General features: G+C 41.8%; 1 protein-coding gene across 6 annotated transcripts in view; it reads left to right on the top strand.

The window, feature by feature from the left end:
- Nucleotides 1–1,128: 1,128 nt before the first annotated feature.
- The window catches only part of map7d1a (MAP7 domain containing 1a), a 53,325-nt gene continuing 31,842 nt past the window's right edge, over nt 1,129–22,611 (top strand). For all 6 annotated transcript variants that reach the window (XM_078171734.1, XM_078171731.1, XM_078171735.1 and 3 more), the window contains exons 1-2: nt 1,129–1,534; nt 17,365–17,571. In XM_078171734.1, coding sequence (XP_078027860.1) covers nt 1,465–1,534; nt 17,365–17,571 — 277 coding nt within the window. In that variant the 5' untranslated portion in view covers nt 1,129–1,464. The remainder of the gene's footprint in view (nt 1,535–17,364; nt 17,572–22,611) is intronic.

Here is a 22,611-nt window from a genome sequence, read left to right as displayed (position 1 = left end):
AGACTTCTGGTATATAGGTAGAACTGTATTAAATTAATTGTGTTAAACAGACTTTTCCAGCAAGTGTTACAGCTAACCCGCTGCCTGTTACACTTAACCCCACCCATGGGGTACGCTGTAACATTTCACTCCCACCACTTCTCAGTGCAATTGTAGAAGAAAGGTAAGTTCTAGAAAAAACAACAACTGTTTATGTGTAGCAGAGATGTGCATGTTGAATAAAACAAAAAAATAATCCATCTCAAACTGTTTTAATAGCATTCAAACTAAAATGTGTTAGGTTGTGACCCGCTCTCCCCCTCCATTGTTTTTAAATACTAAAAAAATGCATAGGCAGTGTTCAAAGTAAATGCCTTTTATAAGACCACTTCCACAATAAATATAAGTGAAAACCTGGTATGCTGGTGTATTTTGTTGACTGCAGTTAAATGTTACAGCAATCTCATTTTAAACATCTGTATCCATTGATGAATTTAGGCCATCACAAAGACTGTGGTGACAGAGATGTGTGCTTGTTTTTCTTGAGAGGCCACTATGTTTGAATGGTTGTTGTTTTATTGTGGATTATATGCTGTATTTGTTGCATTTTAAATGTGATTTGATTGGCTGCTACCTTGGCCAGGTCACTCTTGTAAAAGATATTTTAACTATCAATGGGACTTCCTGGTTAAATAAAAATGTGATTTAATATAGTGGTTTGTCACGTTGTTGTGCCTATTTATGTATACTGCATTTCAATCAGATGTTAAAGGCAGCTAGGCAATGACAATAACGTTGCAGAAAATAGAGCTAGCATGCTGGTCAGATGAATGTTTTCCAAAGGGAAAGATTTATATAGAGTGTGAACTGTGAACTGGCTGGGTGTGAGAGCATTGTAGTTTTGTGGGTGGAGGAACCAATCAGAACGGAGGGGGACATCTATTTTATTCATATAGGAATTGTTTTTATCATTTAGAAAGTGATCTTTAGATTTCGATGCAGGCCTGTTGATGCTAGCAGTTACTGTATCTGTCTTCCGTGACGTTAAATTTAGCTAGAATTTAAGGATAAATACAACAGGTAGCACCCGCGCCCCCCTCTTGGTAATGGTACAGTCCGATCCGGAGGCCAGTGAGGGACCATCCGCACAGGCAGAGGAGCATCAGCTGTGGTGCGTCGGAGAGTGAAACTTCCCTCACTCCTCCTCCTGCTGCTTTCTTTCTCCCAAATTCCCTCCGACACCTATTTATGTAATTTCTCTCAGCAGCCACCGGTGCCTCCGTCAACAACAGGCGGGTACTGGCTGGGTTTTGCTTTATTTTGTTGCTTTTTGTGGTCCTATTTCGGGTCTAACCGGACGGGCTTCCTGCCCGGTTCGTTCAGGATACCGGGTGCAACTGGAGTGACTCCACCAAGTTTCCCCCCCATTCTGCCTGAGGAATGAGAGGACTGCCGGAGAGGAAGAGCCCAAAGTCGCATGTTTGAATGAACAAAAGAGCAGAAAGCGACGGTGCTGCCGCCGAAATGGAGGAAAACACTCTGCCAGGAGCAACATGTAAGTCTTTATCCACCCTCTGCCTTTGAGTTTAACCTGTCTTGTTTAGGAAAAAACGCACGAGTGCTTTGTCATTCACCTCCTTTGTCACGTAGTTAGAAAATCCTTGTCTTGCTTGCATTAACTTTACAGCTGCCTTGCTCATTTTGGGGGGTAACAAACACTGTTGCAGTTAAGGTGAAGCTACAGAGAGCGTGTTAGGGGATTAATTTGTCTGATGAATTATGAATAATCCATTAGGAGGTGCAGATGCAGACAGCCCACAAATCACAACGCAACATTGTTGTTGTCCACAAGATTAACACCTAAACCTCAACCCAGATATGAATCTGGGTGGCATTACAATGCAGATTTACCAGTTTGCATACCTTTTTGATGATGAAAACAAAACGCCGGTGTGATCACAAAGCAGACTGCTCATGCCTGTCTCTTAAGAATATATATATGTTGCCATTATTTCACACAGAGCCCAGCCAGCAGGGATATAACAACACAATTTGCGCTAGATGAGGTAATCTGACTAGTAGCACCCCATCCCCCTCTGTATGTTATGTTTAGCTCACTACTAACATGATGCAGTCATAGGCAGTCTGGCATCCCTTCCTATCTCCTCCTTGCTGCTGCGCTATCAGAGGATGTTTTCCAGATACAGAGGATATTCGTGTGTGCACAGGTGCAGTGGAGCTCATTTTCTCCTGGTGCAGAGGTGCAGCAACAGCAAACTCCCTGAAATCAAGGATATTTTAATGAGAGGCTCAGCACAGGGCCAAAGTGCAGTGGATAAAGAGTCCACCTCACACTCCGGCCAGATCCGGCTTACTGCTTTTATATGTGCAATTACAAATATGTGATCCTGTGATCATGCAGGTCAGTGCCAAAGCCACAAGATGAAATACCCATAATGGAAACCTACCAATGTGAAGTTGCATGACACCCAGCATTGCTTCAAAGTTTGACCTCCATGCCAAAGTATTGTGTATTGACATGTTGCCTGCTTCTGGACGCACACAATGTGACCTCCTCCTTCTGACAACAGAGAACTTCCTTCCTACTGACAGGGGGCTGCACAGAGAGAGGTCGGCTTGTTTTGGCTCCGCATCAAGCAGGAGGAGAGACGTGCTCCACCCTGTTTGTGGGAATCTTGACCAGTAGACTGGAGTGTCTTTGAACAGCCATGTTCTGAATAACATAACAAATGTGCTGTAAAGCTGGGAGAAGCTGTCATCACTTGTTGTGACTCATGGCAATAGCGTTGACATCAGGCGTCTTGTTTCTTGTTATGTACAGTTTGTCAGCCAGACTGTTTTGCTTCCTGTGCTTACAAAAGTTGCTTCTCCAGCTTTCTTTAATAAGCCATCAGAGGTCGAATGCTCATCGTAAATCCAACACTCCTCATGCATAACTCAAAGCTCAAAGTCGGACATATGGTTCCGGCTTGATGTGACTCTGTTATCGTGTGTCTTTAACATATGCACAGCTGTATCACATAAGAATGAAGATTTAAATATCATTCAACTGTTGCTCTCTTACGAAGGGGAAGAAGGAGTACGTCCATCCCTAACAATCTCTGATAAAAGACATATTTTGTCGCCAAGAATGTGTGTTTCCCATGTAAAACATCCTTGATCAAGATATGTGAACAACACCTGGAAGCAGCAGGACAATTGGACAAGCCTCCTCCTTTTGTTGAAATACAGGCACCAAAAAAAGCTTACTTGATCTGTCGTGCTTGAAAACTAGCCCTTGGACTGGAGCTGTTGAAAGCTCGGCCCAGCATTGTGAAAACCTGCTGTCAGGACTTAAGGAGAAGATCTTCTAATCCCTCTTTTCTTTATGCAGGCTTTCTTCTCTCTGCGCTCTCCACTTTGCCACTCTCTGACAACTGGCTCTGTTTGGTTGTCCTCTTTAATCTCCGTACCTGAACAGCTAAGCTGTGACCAGCTGAGATAAATAGAAACTCCAATTTTCTTTTAAGATTTTCCTTTTCGAGCACATTCATACACCCTGGGCGAATCACATTGCTTATATCTCTGAAATTCTTACAGGAGGAGCAGGATGTATACAGTAGAAGAGACTGAGGCGGTGCTTTAAATTGTTAATGAGCCATTATGCAGGCTTTGTTTTAAGCAAAAAAAGACATGATGCTTCACCACAGCTATGCTGAGAGAAGAACGCCTCAGCAGACTGACAGGGAGGGGGATCACAGTGATGTCCTTGTCTGTCGTGTAATGTAGGAGAATCTACCAGCTTTGGCTGTCAAGCCTGTGTTGTAATGAACAGGATCAGTGAGCTACACATCTTCAGCTGCAGGAGTTCTTATGTAATCAGGGGGATACGTGCCACCGCATCCCATTTTTGGAGTGTCTTTGTAAATTAGCAGTGGGCAGAATCCCATGGGTGCTCCTAGATTCACTGCCTAAATGGAGCCTAAAAACAATGGGAACCAACGTTTGTACGCAGGATTAATTATGAGCGATGCAGCGCTGGAGTGTGTTATAATGAGGTGTTTTAATGTTCTGCAGGAGGCAGATATATTTGACTCTTGACAGGTTAGCAATGTGTGAAACTGCTCATGTTTGAAATGGATCCTCAAAAGTATTATTGTGTTTGTGATGAAGAGCAAAACAATTTACTTTTATGTGTTTCTGGGCGTGCAATAATGTCGCCTTCCCAAACTGTAACTCTGTAAATGTAGATGCGACCCTTACTGCACAGGTCAAGCAACAGGCCTGATATGTACTGTGCTTCAAGTCATTTATGCAGTGATTATTAAATATTTCTGTATCACAGGGAGAAATGAATGCTACCACAATACATTTATCCAGCTGTACCTGCTGTTTAAATAATCTCATTCATACAGCTGGGAGGTGCACACAGAGGGGACTAACCTATGTTTGGGCTCCATCATACATAATCCATTTAATTCAGTGTATGTTGCTGCAATCACAGATTATTTTGTCAATCAACTGGCTTTTCCCAGGCATGCATGGCTAAAAGGATTAAAGTAGCAAACTGAGAATCATTATACTTTACCACAGCCTTTCACAAGATTTCTTTTGGTGTATAGATTGATTGATTTTTCCTCTAAAGCTTCTTCAGGCAGTGTTGTTGGTGTTGGAGACTGGGAGCTTCCCAGTTCCTGCATGTTCAGATATGTTCAAAGCCCACAGTCGGTACATTCGACAGAAGGGACTCAGCTTTGTCCCTGTGAAGTTTGGAGAGAGAAGGGGAAAGAGCAGAAACATCAGAGTCGCAAAGAGCCGACTGAAGTCATGCCAGCACTGTGCCGCTGAGGTCTGCTTTTGAAACTACAGTGCAGTTTTAGACAGTGACACATTTTGAGTTGTTTTGGCTCCTCTGTATTCCAGCACATTAGATTTAAAATGAAACCCTGACTGGAGTGAAAGAGCTGAGTCGCAGCTGTAAGAGTGTTTGAGGGTGTTCAGTTAGTTAGTTTGGGAGCTCAGTTAGTTAGTTTGGGAGCTTTGGAATCATATCCTTTTTTTTTTCGACATAGTCCCATGGCATTTTTAACAGCCTGTTTTTACATGGATGTAAACATATTCAAGCTAAAAGTTGGCACTTAAACTGCATAGTCACAGTTTCATTTTGAATCCCAATATTTTGGAGAATGCAGACAACAATCACGTGTGAACACTGAGTATGCAAGTAGGCTCATATTACCCCTGTGCTCACAACTAGGGCCATGTTCAGACTGCCAGCAGGAATTGTTCTTTTGGCATGTCCAGATTGCATGCAGATGAATTTTTAGAAGTCTGGACATCAACAAAAAGAGAAAAAAAACAAACAAATTAAATGGGATTTTAGCAAATCTGACTCAAACCACATTTGGAGGTGGTTTGGAAAGCGATTCAAATAAAATTTCGACAGATGCGTCTCGTTCTGGCTGCTCAAGTCTGGTTTCACAGTCTTTGAACACAAAACACAACCACTTTGTGAAATTCAGTGACAGAAGTGCTGAGCAGATCCATGCAGCTACTAGCAGAGGACAACATGAGACAGTAGACACCAAAATAAATTGTTTGGTGGGACAAATAATGGACTTCCATTTCTCATGCTTCTGCATTGGAATGCTGCATCACCAGTGTTGCTATGTAGTCACTAACACCTATGTCGTTACCTCAGCAACCCATGCAGATAGGTTGGTGATGTCTAGACATAGAAGTACGGTCTAGTCACTTGCAAATCGACAGTCGATGGACAGTCTGTCTTCAAGATCTGATTTGAGAAACAAATCTGATTTGCCTGCAGTCTGGAAGTAGCGTCTATGTATAAGAATCACAATATTCCTTAAGGCAGAATCCTACTTTACTGTTAATGCCTGGTATTGAAGTCCCAAGAAATAAGAAATACGAGAACACTAAAGCTATAGAGTGAAGACAGGCAGAGAGCAGACGACGGCATGATATGCTGTAATGTGAAAAGGGTGGAAAAAAACTGATTGAACTGCTTTCTCCAGATTACAACTCCCCAAATAGAGAAGGCATCACGTCAGTGTCGGTCCATTTTTTTAGCACCCAGATGGTGTAAATCACACCGCCCAGATGCTGACCTAATAGAGGTAGATCTCTAACCCAGCACTCTCGAAAGGCAAATAATGTAGGATGCCTTCCCATTAACCAGCGCTCAAAGTGTACAAACTCTCAGCCTCTGCGGTACTCTACCAGGAAATGACTACCGAAAGTGATCAATACATGCATGCAGGCACAGGTCATGTTTGCTTTTGTGAATGTGAATGACAGATAGGGCCTTTTGAAATGATATGTGTGAGGTCCCTTAATTTTGGACTCCTCATTTTGAATTAATTAGGGAAAAACACAACTATGTCAGTGTTTACTCTGAATTGATTAAGGCAGGATTAGAGTTGAACTTGCCTGCACTTGAACCACCTTTAACCAGCTAAAACCGCAAGGTAGCTCACATGCAACCAAAAATTTGCTTGGTCTCATCTTGTAAATAATAAGTCTAGTTGCCATATGTTCAGTCTGATGTCACTGAAATGCTGATAAATGACAATTAATTGTTTTCTATGCTTTGTGCATCATGCATTGTCATCTGCTCACTTTCTATAGCCCCATTACATGTGTTATTAGTCACACTCAAAATGACTGGGGGCTACTGTTTTAGCAGATAGTCCTCTAAAATGAGCCAAAAATCCTTGTAACTTCAGATTTTGCCCCATGAGCATGTCTGGCTTTTTGAGAATGTGTTTGAAGAAAGACTTAATGATGTATTAACTTGTCTTCACCTCTTCAGCTCCTTTGGTCGTCTCCCTGTAACAAGACCATTTGATATATAATACAGTTGATCATTCAAAGAGCTACGACTTGTTAAGGGCCACCTGTGATTACTTTGAAGAGAAGGAATTAAACCTCAGAGTTTTTTCGCAATTAATACTTGTGTTGAGAAGTGTACAGGAGAATTATTTGGTGCAAAACTCCCTATTAGGTCAACCTGCATGATAGTGATTAAAAGAATAAAGTGATATTTTGGGACACTTAGTTTTTTGAGGGATGTGAGTCATGAGGTGAGCTTAAGAAGGTGCTGGTTGGCAGGTTTTGTTACCTTTAGACTGAGCCAAGCTAACTGTTACTGCCTATTTCCAGTCTTTATGCCAAGCAAAGCTAACTGACCTCTCATCTCACTCTTGGCAAGCATGCAAATAAGCACATTTACCAAAATAAGAAACTTTTCCTTTTATTATTAAAATGGATAAATTGTTTCAAAGACACACATAAAGTATTTATGGCCCGTAAATTGCCTGCAGCAGAGCACATTGAGACCAGAAAGACTATGCAGAGGTTGTTTGAATGATTGGATCAAGAACAAGCAAGGCGGGATTATTTAGAACATCCAGTGCATAAAGGCAATGCATTAAAATCGTCAAATAAAAAGTACAGTTAAAACAACAAGACAAAAATCAAAAGATAGGAGCTAGGCCTTTGGTCCAAGATGCTGACAGCTGTAGCAGCTGGGTAGCAAGAAAGTGACTGAATGCCAAAGAAACATGCCGTTCTCACCAAAAGCATGAGAAGCCTATGAAACCTACACATGTGCTATTTGGAAGGCATCTGCTTTTCCTGACCCCCTTCTGTCTGTCTGTCTCGACGGTGGCATAAAGAAAGAAGGCCGGTGATGATGCAGCGTTGTGGCCTAAATTTATTATCAGTCAGCTGGGCTGCCCTTCTCCCTGGGACACTAGAGGAAGGAGAAGGGGAGGGAAGTCTTGATTTGGACTGTGTCGCTTGTTCCTTCCACCTCCTCTACGTCTGAAAATATCCCAGACAGGCTGCTCTGGGCTCTCTGGTCGCCTGAAAGTTCCAGTCACCAGACCTATCCGATAATATTAGACCCAGCCCTGTTCAGCTAAAGGGCATGCTTGTTAAACAGTCAACACATCTCGATCTCCCGACACATTCCTTGGCAGGTGTACCATAAATCATCTGAAACCGTTGTTTGGCCCATTTCACAATTATTTTAGCTCTCGTGCCTGCTTTCTAGGAAATGTAACTAACATTACAGTTCATGTTTTTGTTGATGAATTTGAACCTTGTTTGAACGGGAGAGAACCGCTGGCATCGTTGTCATTACCTGTGATTGTGACACCCATGATTGGACCCTGTTGCCAGCAGAAAAGTTCTGGTTTTTTGTGTGGGGAGACAAAAATCCAGTTAATGATAACTGTTGGGTGTAATTGTAAGTTCAATAGGCGCAAAATTACTGCCTGTGCCTGCTTATTGCTTTAGGTGATGTTTATGAAAATAACCATATTGAAACAGAATGACAAACAACGGCTCTGTGAGCTACCTCAGTCAAGGATACACACACAGCTCTTTCAAAATGTCACCAGTTATATATCCTGTATTTAATAATTGATCCCAGTGATGCTTCGAGAACAGAGAAGCATTGCTCCAACCACTCCATTCGCACCGCCTTGTTGTTCATGATCTGCAACATAGTGTTAAGTTCTGTACAAAAAGAGAAACTGCCACACAGATGGAAAATTCTGGGATTAGCAGGGTTCTCACAGTCATAGAAAACCTGTAAAAGTCATAGAAATTTCCAATCAAATTTGCCAGACCTGGAAAAGTTATGAAATTAGTAAAATTAATTTAAAGTTTTGGAAAAGTCATGGGATTTTGTTGTGTGTACTGAAATTGTTACTGTAATCTCCCATGGATAACCTTCCATGTATTCTAACATAGGGGCAAAATTATTGTTTGGAGCTGACGACATATCGTAGCTCTAATATGCGCCGCTGCATAACAAGGTTTTATTATCCATCATGCACCTTTCTTCATTTTCTCTCCACTTTCCGTTTCTCATGTATGCCTGCTAGTCAGGCAGGTGGGGCACAAAAAAAAGTGATTATGGGCCCTTGAAAAGTCATGGAAAAGTTTTGAAATTTTGTCCATTAAAATGCGTGGGAACCTTGGATTCGGGATGTAATGAGAACCAATACTTGGGTACCAAGTTAATGCCAAAGTTCTGAAAATGTAGCTAGCAGGGATGCAGTTCTTCCGGCACTGACAGGGCAGCATATACTCCCACAGGTGTTCTAGTCTGTCGTTTAATACCAAAGAATGAGGAAGAACGCCTACCAGCATGGTAGGAGCAGGTTGAGTATGGAGTATGGCACCAAGTGCAGCCGCAGCAACAGCTCTGCCACAGCTTGTTGAAAATGGAACTTTTTCAATCAAGTGTTTTTAGAATACCTCTTGGCATTTTTGGCTGGGAAAAAAACATTTTGGTTGATCATTTGTTTTTGTTTTTACCTTGGTATTGAATTGGATATCAAGATTCATGAATTTCACTGGTATTAGAGAGCCATTGAAGCCATTGAAGTTATGTCTTGGCCAAGTTGTTCCTGAAGCATCCGTGAAGCATTGTTCTTCTAGTCAATAGGGCTTAGAAATATTTTTGGGGCATGGCAAACTAAACTGGAAAGGATTAAACTCAAATAGCTTACATCTTATTCTGACTAAAATTTGGTCCTTGAGGCTGACAGGGGACCTGAAAACTTGGCCGCTGAGACCAGTTAGAATTAGATCATGCTGTCACTTCCCAACCCCCAAACAGGACGTGGAGTAAGTTGCCAGGAGCAACTGGCTGGCATGCAGATATACTGCTCTCAGTTATGAATGGTAGCTTGTGCGGCCCAGCGATCCCTCCTCATCCTCTGATGTCATTGAGAAAGTCTTGAGTTCGGCAGTTCTTGACACACTCCCCCCCGCTACTGATCAGACTGTCTAGGTTACTTATCCCTTTATGTAGGAGCATGTTGGTGGCAGCAGCAGATGCAGCGTCCCCTGGGAGCTGCTGCTAGGTCAGATAAGCGGAGCCTTTCATCAGCGCAGTGGCTTTGGTGCTTACGCCGGTGTAGGAGAGAGCCGCAGCAGCTAAATGCCAGGCATTGTTCTCAGTCTGGGCCAGGTGATGGCATGAAAGCTGTTGCAATCACTGACAGAGACATCAGTATTCACAGGCCGATTGGCATGCAGCGAAGAAATGCGGTCTTTTTAAGTGTCTTGAACCCTGTTGGTTGGTATGCAGCACCACGTTTTAGGGCAGACATCAGCTGTGGCCTGATGAGGGCTCATCAGTCTGAGTCAGATATCTTTGACCCGTTCTTGATTAATTACGTCCAGAGCTAAATCGATCAGTCATTTGAAAGAAAATTAATCTGCATTTATTGTGATAATTGATTAGTTGTTAGAATAAATTCTCAGGCAACAATGCCAAACATTTCCTAGTTCAGCTTCCCATTTGTCAGGATTTGCTGTACATGAGATAGTAAATTGAAAACCTTCAGGGTTTTGGACTGTTGGTCAAACAACACAACACATTTGACAGTGAGTTTTAAGCTCTGGGAAACTGTAATTGACTTTTTTCAATATTTTCTTGCCATCTTAGAGGCTAAATGATTATTTAATAATCAAGTAAATAAGTTGGCAAATGGATTGATGAAGAAGATAATCCATTGCTGCAATCAGTGCCATTGTATTATGATCACAATCACCATAAAATAAATCAAGGATTTTGATTAAGGACTAGCTAAAGTTTTTTATCAAGCAAAAATGAGATTGATGAGATTTTTTATACTAATTTCTTCACATATTGTACTATTCTTTTCAAAAAACAATATTTGCTTAACCGATAATTAAAGTGATCATTCATTTTTGCTTAGTTGAAAGTACTTTGATAGAATTAAAATGCAGTTTATGTGCAGAATTTAATGTTTATCTCAGTTCCCCTTTAAAATTGTAGTCCCCGGTTGTAAGCACATCTAATGAAAACTTTGGTCTCTAAACACACACAAGCAGGCCCTGGTTTGGCATGAACTCAGTGCTTGTTGTTTACACTGCGCTTCCTGTGTGTCTGGGCCCCCTTGCCCTCTTACATCACCCTATTCGGAGCAGGAGGGACACAACAGGGTGAAGGGGCGACGGGTTAGGGGGGTAAGCGATGAGGTAGTTCATTAGTCCCCCTGCCCATCCCAAATGAGATGCAGATCCATTCTCTGTGTGTTTCCCCGAGTTCCTCTTTTCTTTTTACGGGTTGCCGCCCTTTTCCCTTTCCAGTCTTTTGATTTCACACTCTGGGTCTCAGTACTGTTTCCTTACCCTGCTTGCCTCATTTGCATTTTTCAAGAGAATGGGCTGCATTTCCTCTCTGTTGACCAAGTTTTTTGTAAGATTAGCCCTATTTAGATTTTGCATTAATGCTAAATCATTGTATTACAAGCCTGTACTTATTCCTGTAGGTGGTCTGACAGTGCGTTCACCTCTTTACCTCATCTTATCTGTTTGGCAGGAGACAGAGAAGGCTGTACTTAAGAGTGAAGCTATTAGGTTCATAAATATTCCATGTCTTGCCCTATATTTGTACTCTGCACAGCATCTTGACGAGACATTGGCAGTGCTGTGGATGTTGAAATGGGCTGAGCAGTAATTCTAAGTTGTGTGCATTATCACTGGTTACTATCATCAAGATCGTTTTAAAGCTTATCATTACTTTTTTCTAATTTCTGCTTGTTTTTGTACCAAGCAGTTTCACGTATAGCATTGCTTTTTACAGCTCCTCTCAGCCTAAAGTATCCTCCCTAAACTGTTAATGAGCAGACACAGTCATAAGAATGTGCTGTCATAGTTTGCTGATTCTGTCATAGAGTGAGTCATGTGTTTTGCTGGGCTGTGGCAGACGTTAGCTTTTGCTTATCTTGATTTGCAGGTCCCTTTTGAGGTTGATGAACAGGTAGAAAAATAGCAGTGTGGCGTAGCGTCTGAACCCCGTGCTTAGTGCAGTTACCTGTCAGATCCTATAGCCCGTATAGCTGGCTGGGGATAGAAAGTGCTTTCATTTTAATGTGGGAACATGCTGTTCCAAGGTGCAGTCCTCTTGTGCCTCTGCTTCCTTGTGTTTTTTTTAAATTGAATTCCTATTGCTTGTACTTAAATATTCATGTTTTATAGTTATTAAGATAATCAAACTTGAAAGGCTGTTGGGCCCTGCAGTTTTGGAGGTGACTATCTAAGTCTATGTGAGTGGCACTGGGGCAGCAGTGTGGGTATTTATAACCTGCTCTAACAAAATAATATGCTGTGAAATTGGATTTCTTCTAAATCACATTTTGTGTGGCAGAATTACCAGTTGTCCCAGTTTTAACGTGGCTCTTTACTCGCAATGTCATCAGCCAAACTGTAAAGCACTAAATCCCTTTGTGGTTGCATTTGGGAGTGAATTCACAGTTGAGCTTTGCAGAGCCTCTGCTGTATTCTCCCATCCAACATTTGAAGTTGCTCGTGTATTTTGTCCAATCTTACCCAACGTGTCTCTGACTGGGAAATGGCACAGACCCTGTGCTAATTACCTGCTGATTCCCAACCTGCCGCTCTGCTCCCACACTGTGCTCGTGCATGTGTGCATACACCCACTTCTGCAGGGTCCTTTCACTATTTCTGCTGACTTTTACAGATATCTTATTCTATTCTATGACTTTCGCATGTAAATGGGTTCAGCTGAGTGCCTCAGGCTGTCTTTGACACCTGCTGCTAGAGAGGCCCCATAGGGGGAAATTAAGGGGCCAACTGAGTAGTGGTACAAGGTGACGGTGTGATGTTCAACCAATGATCACGCACAGCATGCTGGAGACTCCTGCACCTCCTCTGACCCACTTTGTAGGGTCTCATAGCTGTCAAACACCCATTTGATATTCAGTAGGATAAAACAAAGCCACCGTGCAATGACATCACTGCTTTTAGATGCTGCAAAGATAAATTTACGTACTACCATCAGATAAGTATGAGACTGTGCTATAAAACTATACTTAAAAGACTGATCATGTCTTCTCTGACATGTTAGAGTTGTTACTAAATAAGCAACAGTCAAGGTTGAAGTTTGAAGAAACACCCTTAAATATAGGGATGGTTTCATTTGATTTGACAGTGGCATATCCCTCCTATCATAAGCAAACAACCCAACAACTATCATCAAATCTTGATTGTTATTTTGTAAGTTTAGGAACGTGAATCCCTGTCATCTAACAACCACTGTGAGGAGCACAAACAAAACACAAATTCACAAATCTTGGATATGAAATGAACATGTTGGACCCTATTGCTTAAAATAAAGAAGCTAAATAAAAGCTAGCTGTTCCGGAAATCTAAAGAAGGACCGGTGGTGCACATCAACATGTCTGAAATGTTATCAAGCTTTTGAAACACTGACCAAATGTTTGTCCTCCATATTTTTCCTCCTCCTGTCCTCCAACAATAAGGTCCACCAAAGTGTTTTTCCTTGTTAAGGCTTGATGGAGACTCGAGCCTCTCAGAGGAAGTTGGTGTGCATTGATTTATGAACTTGAATAATGTAAGTGATGTCACAAGAGGGTGGTCTAATGGCTTTTGGCTGGAGTCGTCCCCTGGGTGCAGGGCCTCTGGGAGGCTGGAGTGTAAATATGGTAAGGAGGCAGTTACTAAGATGAGAAAAGTGTTCCTCTGATAGACCCCTTCTGCTGTATGAGTATGTAAATATAGTAATAGAATTAGGCTGGTATTCCTGTAATAATTTCACACATAAACATCACATTAGGCCACTCTGTTACATCAAAACTAGATAATCTTATTAGCTTGGCTCAAGTCTTTAAAGTCTGTTAAAACAGCCAGGACACAAAGTTCATGGATTGCCGAACCCATTTTGTCACTGCATTGAGTACATCTGTGCAAATATTACTTAAGCTTTCTCCTCAAAGTCCCGCATCAGTATGTCCTAATCGTGTTTGCTGTCAGGGGTCACTGTAGAAAGTTTTCCAAATACATTTGTTCTCATCAGTGTGTCAGCTGAGGACAGTCAACAGTACCCGAATCAGAGCCATTACAAACTTCTTTGTTCTTTTTATGTCAAAGGTGCCATTTGAATGTTTCTTGTAAAGTTATGATTCATTGTTCCTGACCAAAACGCGTCATATGCTTCTTTAAGGCCTGTATTGAATGTATAGACCAGAGGATTCTTTGCTTGGAACAACGACAAGCTGGAACTGTTTCTGACAGTAACACAAGTATAAGGCAATCAAGTGCAGGAAAACAGATTGGGAGTTGTTGCAAAGCAAGTATATCAACATATTTGAGCTGTACTGGTAGCATTATCTATCGCCAAAGGACGCCATGGCAGTGCAAAAGAAGTACCCACGCTAAAGGATAAAATAACAAAAGCTATGTAGGCTTAGCTATAATGTTTTGGCTTGACACGTTGTGACTGATGAGACCGAGTCAGAAGGCGAACATGGGGGAGTGTGTGTCATCGTTTAAAAAGTCCTGTTTCGGCCCGTCCAGACTAAAAGGCAACAGTTATGTATTTTTAAAACGAAAACGTATGAGTATGGATGTAGCTTAAATTGTACTTTGTTTGCGTCCATTGGTGCAAGCTTGCAGTCATCGACCTTGGTGTTGGTGCCTGTAACAACCCTGTCCATGGCGCTACATGTGGTCCAGAACTCTAAAGAGAGTGCCTTTTAAATATGAATTGCAGTTGTACCTACTGCTGAAATTATAAGTTGATTGATTATGTGATTAAAAGACAATTAAGCACCAGCTATTTCTAAAATCAATCGACTCTTAAGTCATTTATCAAGTAACAATGCATTTTACACTTTTACATTATTTTTTTTTAGTTTATAGACTAAACAATTTATCAGCCAGTCAAAAATATCTTCAGTAGATTAATCAATAATGACAGTAGTCGTTAGTTGCAGCCACAGTTCAAAGTTTTTCTTACATTCTACAATTTTTTTCCATTAACTTTCTGTCATCTATTGTACACTCTGTTCTCCCAGTTGTCTCGTAGCCAGACAGTCAGAGTGCTGCATCAATCAGCCCTTGTTTCGGTCTCTTGCCACGGAGCAGCAATCCTCTCCCTCAGCTCCCATCCCATTTTCCTCCAGAGAGCTTCAGGTTTCATTGGTATTCATTGTCAGTGCCACCAACATACCAGAGTACGTTACATTCTCATTCTCCTCATCATTGACAGTATAGATCCAAGTGATTGTCTGACCAGTCGCCCACAGTGCTGTCAGACAGCCAATTCTTTGTGGCTCCAGTTCTCAGGTGTATGGGGAACTCTCACAGGATGCAAGGCAACACAATACTTGTCTGTCGGAGCTGTACTTACTCCTATCACCTTTGGTAGTCTAGTTGTGACATCTCTGCCCTTAGGGATATGTAAGAAAAGTGGGTACTGTAATGTGATGAATTCAGAGACGAGGGTTGCCTGAGTCACCAACTGTGCAAGTCGCAATGCTGCACCTGGGATAGTGTGTAGCATCATTTGTGTGCAAGAATATTGTAGAGATCCGGTTAATGATTACAGATATTAGTCACAAAGTGCTTTATTTGTAAGGATTTACCCTCAACATGGACAAATGGGAGAGAAAAAGCCAAGAGCAGGCAGTTTTACTGGATTTATTCAGGTTTAAATTGTGTTGGTTGCAAGCTGCAGATGCTGTGTTGCTTTATGACATTCCATTTTTTCCCATAGCGAGCAATTTAAATTTTAATCCCTGAACACATAACTTGCTCCTGCTCTGTCTTTTTCCCCAACAAGTTGCATTTTGTCCCAAAATTGCACCTCTCCTGCTTTCAGTTTATCTTGTTACCATTCCCCCTCCCTCCTCTCCCCTCTCACTGTCATCACAGTATTTTGGCCGCTTTCCCGTTGCCATGAAGAGACCACAACAATGGCCCCTCGCTGTCAGAACACATCACTGCCCGAGGAATGCTTGTTTAATAGTGGCATGCTTCAACAGGGGAAACACAGTGTCTTGTCTCCCAGCTGAACTCTTTCATAGACTCATACTGCTGCTCTCTCTGGTCATCAGGCGTCGTCCAACTCAGGGTCATCAGTAACCGCCTCCATTTCCTGGATTGATGACATAGCCTTTCAATGTGCAGAGCTGAGCTCAGACAATCTTTGCCATGAGGCCTCATATCTTGCTGAATGCTCCAGAGTACTTAGCTGCAGTAGTAGGAAGCTGACCTGTTTACTTGGCCTCGGCTCTTCATACAGACCTTTGTTCAGCTTTGTGCCTCTTAAGTTTAATAATAATCAGAGTTTTCGTCACACGGGAGCAGTGTGTTCGGAAAAAAAGGTTTTATGGCTTGTTTTTGAAGGAGATGTTTATGGCTTAAGAGGCACACTGTACCGTCGGAGAGTCTATAGAACGCTATAATCAATTCTCTTTTAAGTTGCACAACATTGGCCTCGCTGCTCATTGGTGCTGTTCTTTGCAAACTGTTGAATAGCACAGCATTTGTAGCGTAAATCTTGAGTGCATTCACTGTCCCAGTGTGACAGCCCCCTACTGTCTGAGCTGTTTTTAGCCAAAGTCTGAATAATTTACAGCATGTTGCCCCAGTGTTTACCTTCAGAGACTATGCAGAAGAAACTGTGATCCAACATGGTTCCACGGGGAGCGCAGGGGTACAGTGCTGAGTGGACAAAGCCAAGAGTCCCTCCCACGAGGGTCTTTGTTTGGCCGTCAAAGCCTGGGCAAACTAATGTTTGAGTAGGAGATTCAAGTTCAGCAGCGTGCCAAATGTGAGTCATGGTGCTGTGAGTGAAGCTGCTATCCCAACAAACCGACCCAGCAATCCTTTTATTGAAAAACCTTTCAAATCTCAGAGACTACTGATGACTCATGGGCCTGAGCTGCCTGTCTCCTCTTGAGTAGTTTTCATCAAAAAGAAGTTTGACTACTTCTGGGAAGATGATCACTCTGATTCTGTTTCTCTAAGCAATTCATTTACCTCAGTAGAATCATCAGGATGCCAAAAAGCAATTACTGCGTTTTGTTCTGCCAGAGAGTCGGGCCATTTGCTCGGGCTGGTCTGTTAATAAATCATCTGAGTGGAGTAGAAGATGGTATTCGGCATACAGTTTGAGGAGCAGACAGATTATCTTGTGCTTCTGAGTAAAATAATGGTGTAATTTCTGCAGCAGATAATGGTGCTCCAACAACAGAATGAGACATTGCACAGAAACAGAGCTCAGATTGCTTCTTTGGAGGTGTTATGTTTCATTTTCTTGTTACAGTGCCGATATCTGAGTTATCAAAAGAAACAATTTCTCAAAGAAAATAGTCTCCACCCCTCATTCTTGATACATGTAGCTCTTGAGGAAGTTTACGTCATCCACACTAAACAGCTTCTCAGGCCCAAGCAGTGACAGGAATGAAGACAGACTGGTTCAGTTCCATCTGTGTGCTTGTTTTTCCTTTAACCTCACCTGTGTTTATCTGTGTCTTTCTCTTCGACCAGCTCCCCACTCAGACCTGAACACAAACCCCATGAGGCCTGACCCGGAGGGGGAGAGCAGCCCCCCGAATACAGACAACACAGAGAGAATGGAGTCTCCAGCTAAGAAGGATACAGACCAGAGATTGGCTACGCCCACAAAATCTGTCGTCCTCTCTCGATCACCTGGGTCACCTGCATCACCTGTCCGCAGGTCGAAACCTAGTAAAGGTAAATGGAAATTTCACCTGTAAAGTGCTTGTTTTGCTTGTATAGGGTGGTGTTGTCACGATACTGGAATTTGTAACAAGTGAAAAGATAAATATTACAAGGCTATAACATGACAAAGGTGACTTTTTACATTTATGAAAACAATATTCTGCCTCTGAGATTGTCACACATTCAAAATACAATAAAATGCAAGAAAAAAAACAAACCAAAACCCAGCCACAAACGTCTATAAAGAACCTGAGCGAATGAGACGATTGACGAGAAGACAACATTGAGTAAAAGAGAGGAGGCAGAATTACGGGAGGAACTGCAGCGATGTGTGTTTCAACTCACCGTCAGAAAGGAGATAGAGCAAGTTACTGGTATCGATAGTATCAGTATTCGTAAGTGCTATATCGATCACCATGACCTGGATGACTGAGAATCTTTACCGACAAGATAGTGTCAGTACTGCAGAATATGAGTATTGACACCATTTCAAATATTTTAGATCTGATATGTATCAATAAACAGATATTTTTGACATGAGTATAGTGCTCAGTAGCTTAAAGGAGTAAATATGGGTTCTTTATGCAGTAGAAAGATGCAAATACTTTTGAAACTGGTGCTACATAACAAGAGAAAACAGAAAAATGGCTGTGGCATTTTCTGTTGCTCAAGAGGTAGGAAACCTGCAACTACCAGAATGCACTGTGCCTTCTAATAAACGTTCCCACCTGTGAGTGACGTAATGCAAACTAGTCCTTTTGACACAATGGCGCTGGCTGGGAACAATCTTGTATTAAAGTTAAATGGTAAGTTAAAATATGTTTCTGAAAACATTTGAAGTGAGGAATAGACAACGCTGTAACAGGACCTTTGTTTATATTCGATCACTGCTGCCTAATTTTACTGTATGATCAGTTTTCGGTTCGAGTTTGTCCCTTGATATCCTTTAAAGCGCTTTGTGTCCGTGGTGGTGGCATGGGTGGTGGGCGTTCCAGCACCAGCCCGGGAGAGAGATAATAATAATGATAATGCATTTTATTTATAGGAGCCTTTCAGAGCACTCAAGGACACCTTACAAAAGAGTTAAAAAACAAGCAGCAATGTATCCATAGACCATAAAATCAAACAATTCCGTAATATACAATAAAAGTTAATAAAACATCTAGACAAAAATCATAATTGTAAATATTAGGTATAAAATCATCATCAGTGCAAGTCTCAGTATGTATGTCAACATGAAATTAAAACGAATATGCCAGCTTGAAAAGGAGTGTTGTGGGGGAGAGAGTTCCAGAGGTGGTGGTCAGAACGATTAGGGCTCTAGAGCCCATTGAGGTCAAGCGGGCAGATGGTGATGTGAGTTGGATTGCGGGAGAGGATCTAAGAGTGCAGGAGGGTGTGTAGATATGAAGGAGTTCAGACAGGTATGAAGGGGCTTGATTATGAAGGGCCTTAAAGGTGAGAAGCAGAATCGTGAAATTGATGTGATATTTAACAGAAAGCCAGTGAAGGTGCTGGAGAACAGGAGTGATATGATCTATGGAGGGGGTTCTGGTAATGATATGGGCAGCTGAATTCTGGACCAACGGGAGTTAAAGAAGACACTTGAGAGGGAGACCAAAGAGGACAGATGACATGTTTTGTGTCATCTACGTCATCCGGTGAAATTTCACTAGGGGGCAGGCAGGGAGATCTAGGCACTGGTTAGATGGAGGGCAGTTTACCACAGTGTATTTACACATACTACCCACACTGTCATGATACAAAGCTGGTTGAAAATTGGCGAAGTATCCCTTTTAAGGTCAAAGCTGAATTTGGCCTGACATCAAGCAGTGCTCTTAAAATGGTGCAATTACATCTGCAGTCTGCTGGAGTTAGGTCAGCTCTCTTGAGGCAAGGTAATGCTTCAGTATCTGACTAATAGTGACCACATGCTTTCAGAAGTGAACCTAAATCCAATAGAGCGGCTGCAGTTGTCGGAACAAGTACGGAACAGAAGCTGCTATGTGAGAACAAATCAAAGATTTTAGGCCAGATTGAATTAGTAAAGAAAAATCCCAGTGAAATTCAGACAAATGATCTTTCAGCTAGTGCTGATCACTGCCATGGGCCAGTCCCTAATGAGAGGTGGACAACCTGAATAGGAATCCCATTTCAGTGAGTGATGCCAAGAGGGCATTTAGTTTGACCTGGTAGTTGCGCCATAGCCGTATCCACAATGCCACTACTTGAAGTCCTTGCAGCCACTGGCTAACAGCACATGCAGACTCTAAGGAACATGTTTGAGGGTTTTTGGAGGGTAAGCCTCTTTCCTCTCTCTCCTTTATTCTTTATCCATTAATCCATTCACTGTGGTCATGGTCTTTATTCCCTTAGCGTGAGGTGATGGGGATAAACCCTCCGAAGCCCCAAACTGCTCCCAAAATTATAACAGCACTTCTAGTTTGGATACTTTGTTATAACCTGAGCCATGTCAGTTATATCAAGAGTGTTATGGTGATCTATTTGCCAAAGTGTGGTCTATTTTAGAGGAATATGCCGTTGAGTCTTAAGTCTGCTGACCACACTTCCCTTTTGTCCTTCCAAGTTCCTTTTCCACTGGTTTTGTTAAACTCATTACTTGTGAGGTTTTACACTACCCAGAGGGGCATGATGAAGATGAAAAGCACTCTGTGGCCCCTTAATTAGTAAAATGAAGTGGTGAGGCTTGTAGTTCAGTTGGGAGCTGCCGCTACTGGTAATAGTCTGCTCAGTTGTATTTTGTCACATGTCAAATATTTTCCCATGAGAACTGTGATTGATTTGCTTCGGTCCCTGAGAACATCCTCATGTACACGATGTCAAGGGTTGTCCCACCGTTTTGATTAAGTGTGTTGAGGGAAAAGTGAAAGAAATCTGTCCATAAACACTTTGTCCTTGTTTCCTGTGTGTGTGTATTGAATTTGCACAATAATGCCACCCTACACAGTATACCCTGGCCTGCACTGCTCCTATTGTACTCCATTTTTGAGGTGCACAATATAACACAGAGCTGACATTTTGAGCCCAAGCACTGCATCTCGCAGTATTTTCTGGGCCAGTCAGTTTTTGTGCATGTGACATCATGATTAACACGGTGGTGAGCTGCAAACAGGAGCACATCACACCGATCAACACCGTGCACATGGGCCATAGTCCTATAAATATCAAAGTGGGTCAGAGGTTGTTCTTAGGGGAGGCTGCATGGCAGATTGTTTTCATGTTTGTGATTCACGCCTCCTCCTATTACATTGCTGAAGGATGAGCTCATTTGTGTTTGATGCTGAACATCTGGTCTGTGAAGATTGAGGGGGATGATGTAGCATGAAGACACAAGAAAGATCAAGGGTGCAGCCTGTGCCAGTGTTTCCCAGTGATGGACGAGTTATTTGTGGTCGTACACACTACAAAATTTATATATGATTTCACATGGTAGCTGTTTTGATGACTTAACACTTTAAGCTTATTTAATTTTGTGGGCTGCAGAAAATAAGTTATTAGTTGTAGGGAAACATTGTCATAAAAAGGTCCTGTGATGTCTGAAAAAGAAGCGGCACGCTGCAGGATTTCAGTCAGAGTTTCAGGATTATGTTGTCGAGTTGCAATTCTTTATTATGAAATAAAATATTGCCCAGTTAAGTGAAAGCAGGAATTAGTTGGCTGTAATCACATTTGTGTTGTTAACAGGGCTGCGACTGACAATCATAGCCATTATCAATTAATCTAGGCATTGTTTTCTCGATTAGTTGATTGATTTGGTCCATAGTATGTCAGCAAAAAGCAAAGTTCCTCACAGGTTATCAGACTCCATGATGATGTCTTCAAATGCCATGTTTTGTTCAACCATTAATCCAAAACTCAAAGATATTCAGATTACAGCAAATATCCACATTTGGACAAGCTGTAACCAGTGAGTTTTTGCCATTTCTGATTAAAAGTCTTAGACTTTTGGTTTTGTCTTTGGCTTGTCCCTTGTTAGCAGGATATCTGTTCTTAGTATTGTAAAATACAGTATATGATATACAAATCAAATCTGATGCATTAATTGCCTGGTTTGGTTGTTTCGAAGCTTCTCCTGCAGTGCCACATGCTGTTCAGAAGACTCTGATGGTGCTATGTTAGTAGTTGGGGCGACAGTGGCTCAGGGGTAGAGAGCGTCCACCAATCGGAAGATCAGCGGTTCAGTCTCCAACTTCTGCAGTCTGCATGCCGAACTATCCAAGAAGTATTCAAGATACTGAACCCCAAATTGCTCCTGATGGCTATTCCATTGGTGTGTGTATGAGTGGTTACAGAGTAGCAGGTGGCACCATGCACGGTAACCTTGGGCACCTGTGTGTGTCAATGGATAAATGTAACATGTAGTGTTAAAGCACCTTGAGCGATTGGAAGACTAGAAAAGTGCTATACAAGTGCAGTCCATTTACTAGTTAAGAGGGTAACTCTCAGGGAATGGAAGGCTACCAGCCGTCCTTGTTTCTCTAGATGGTTTAGGACACTAATGTCAGGGACACACAGGCTTTGACACACTGGGTTTGGAGAATACGCTTGAGAGTTCTTGAGACTCAGTTGTTAGACATCTTAATTCTCCTGTCTGCGTGACACCAGGTTTTGCTATTCGTAGCCATTTCTGTCAATGCAATAGGCTGAAACTTTGTTGTATAACTTTGTATCTGTATATTCTGGTTGTTTTTGCTGTTTGGTTTTTGTATGTGGGTACTGAATGTGTGTGAGTTTGTTTGGAGATTATACTTTTATTTTTCTATGATAAAAATTAAATATAACATTTTGAAATAATGCTTGAACAACTAGTTATCAAAATAGTTGCTGATAAATGTTCTACCCATCGACTGATTGCTGTATTGAATAATGGTTTCAGCTCTAGTAGTGAAATACTGACATTAAGATATTCTCTTGAGGATATAAAAAGGAAAAGCGTGCCTTTGATAAGTAAGAATGACAATGTTTTTCCCAGGAAGTAGAACCAGTTATCAGGAAAGGATGCAGTTTGAATTCTTAAAATGGCTCAGTTCA

This window comes from Epinephelus lanceolatus, chromosome 10 (genome assembly GCF_041903045.1).
Source record: "Epinephelus lanceolatus isolate andai-2023 chromosome 10, ASM4190304v1, whole genome shotgun sequence".
NCBI classification, from domain to species: Eukaryota; Metazoa; Chordata; class Actinopteri; order Perciformes; family Serranidae; genus Epinephelus; species Epinephelus lanceolatus.
This window is presented reverse-complemented; position numbering and strand designations above follow the sequence as displayed.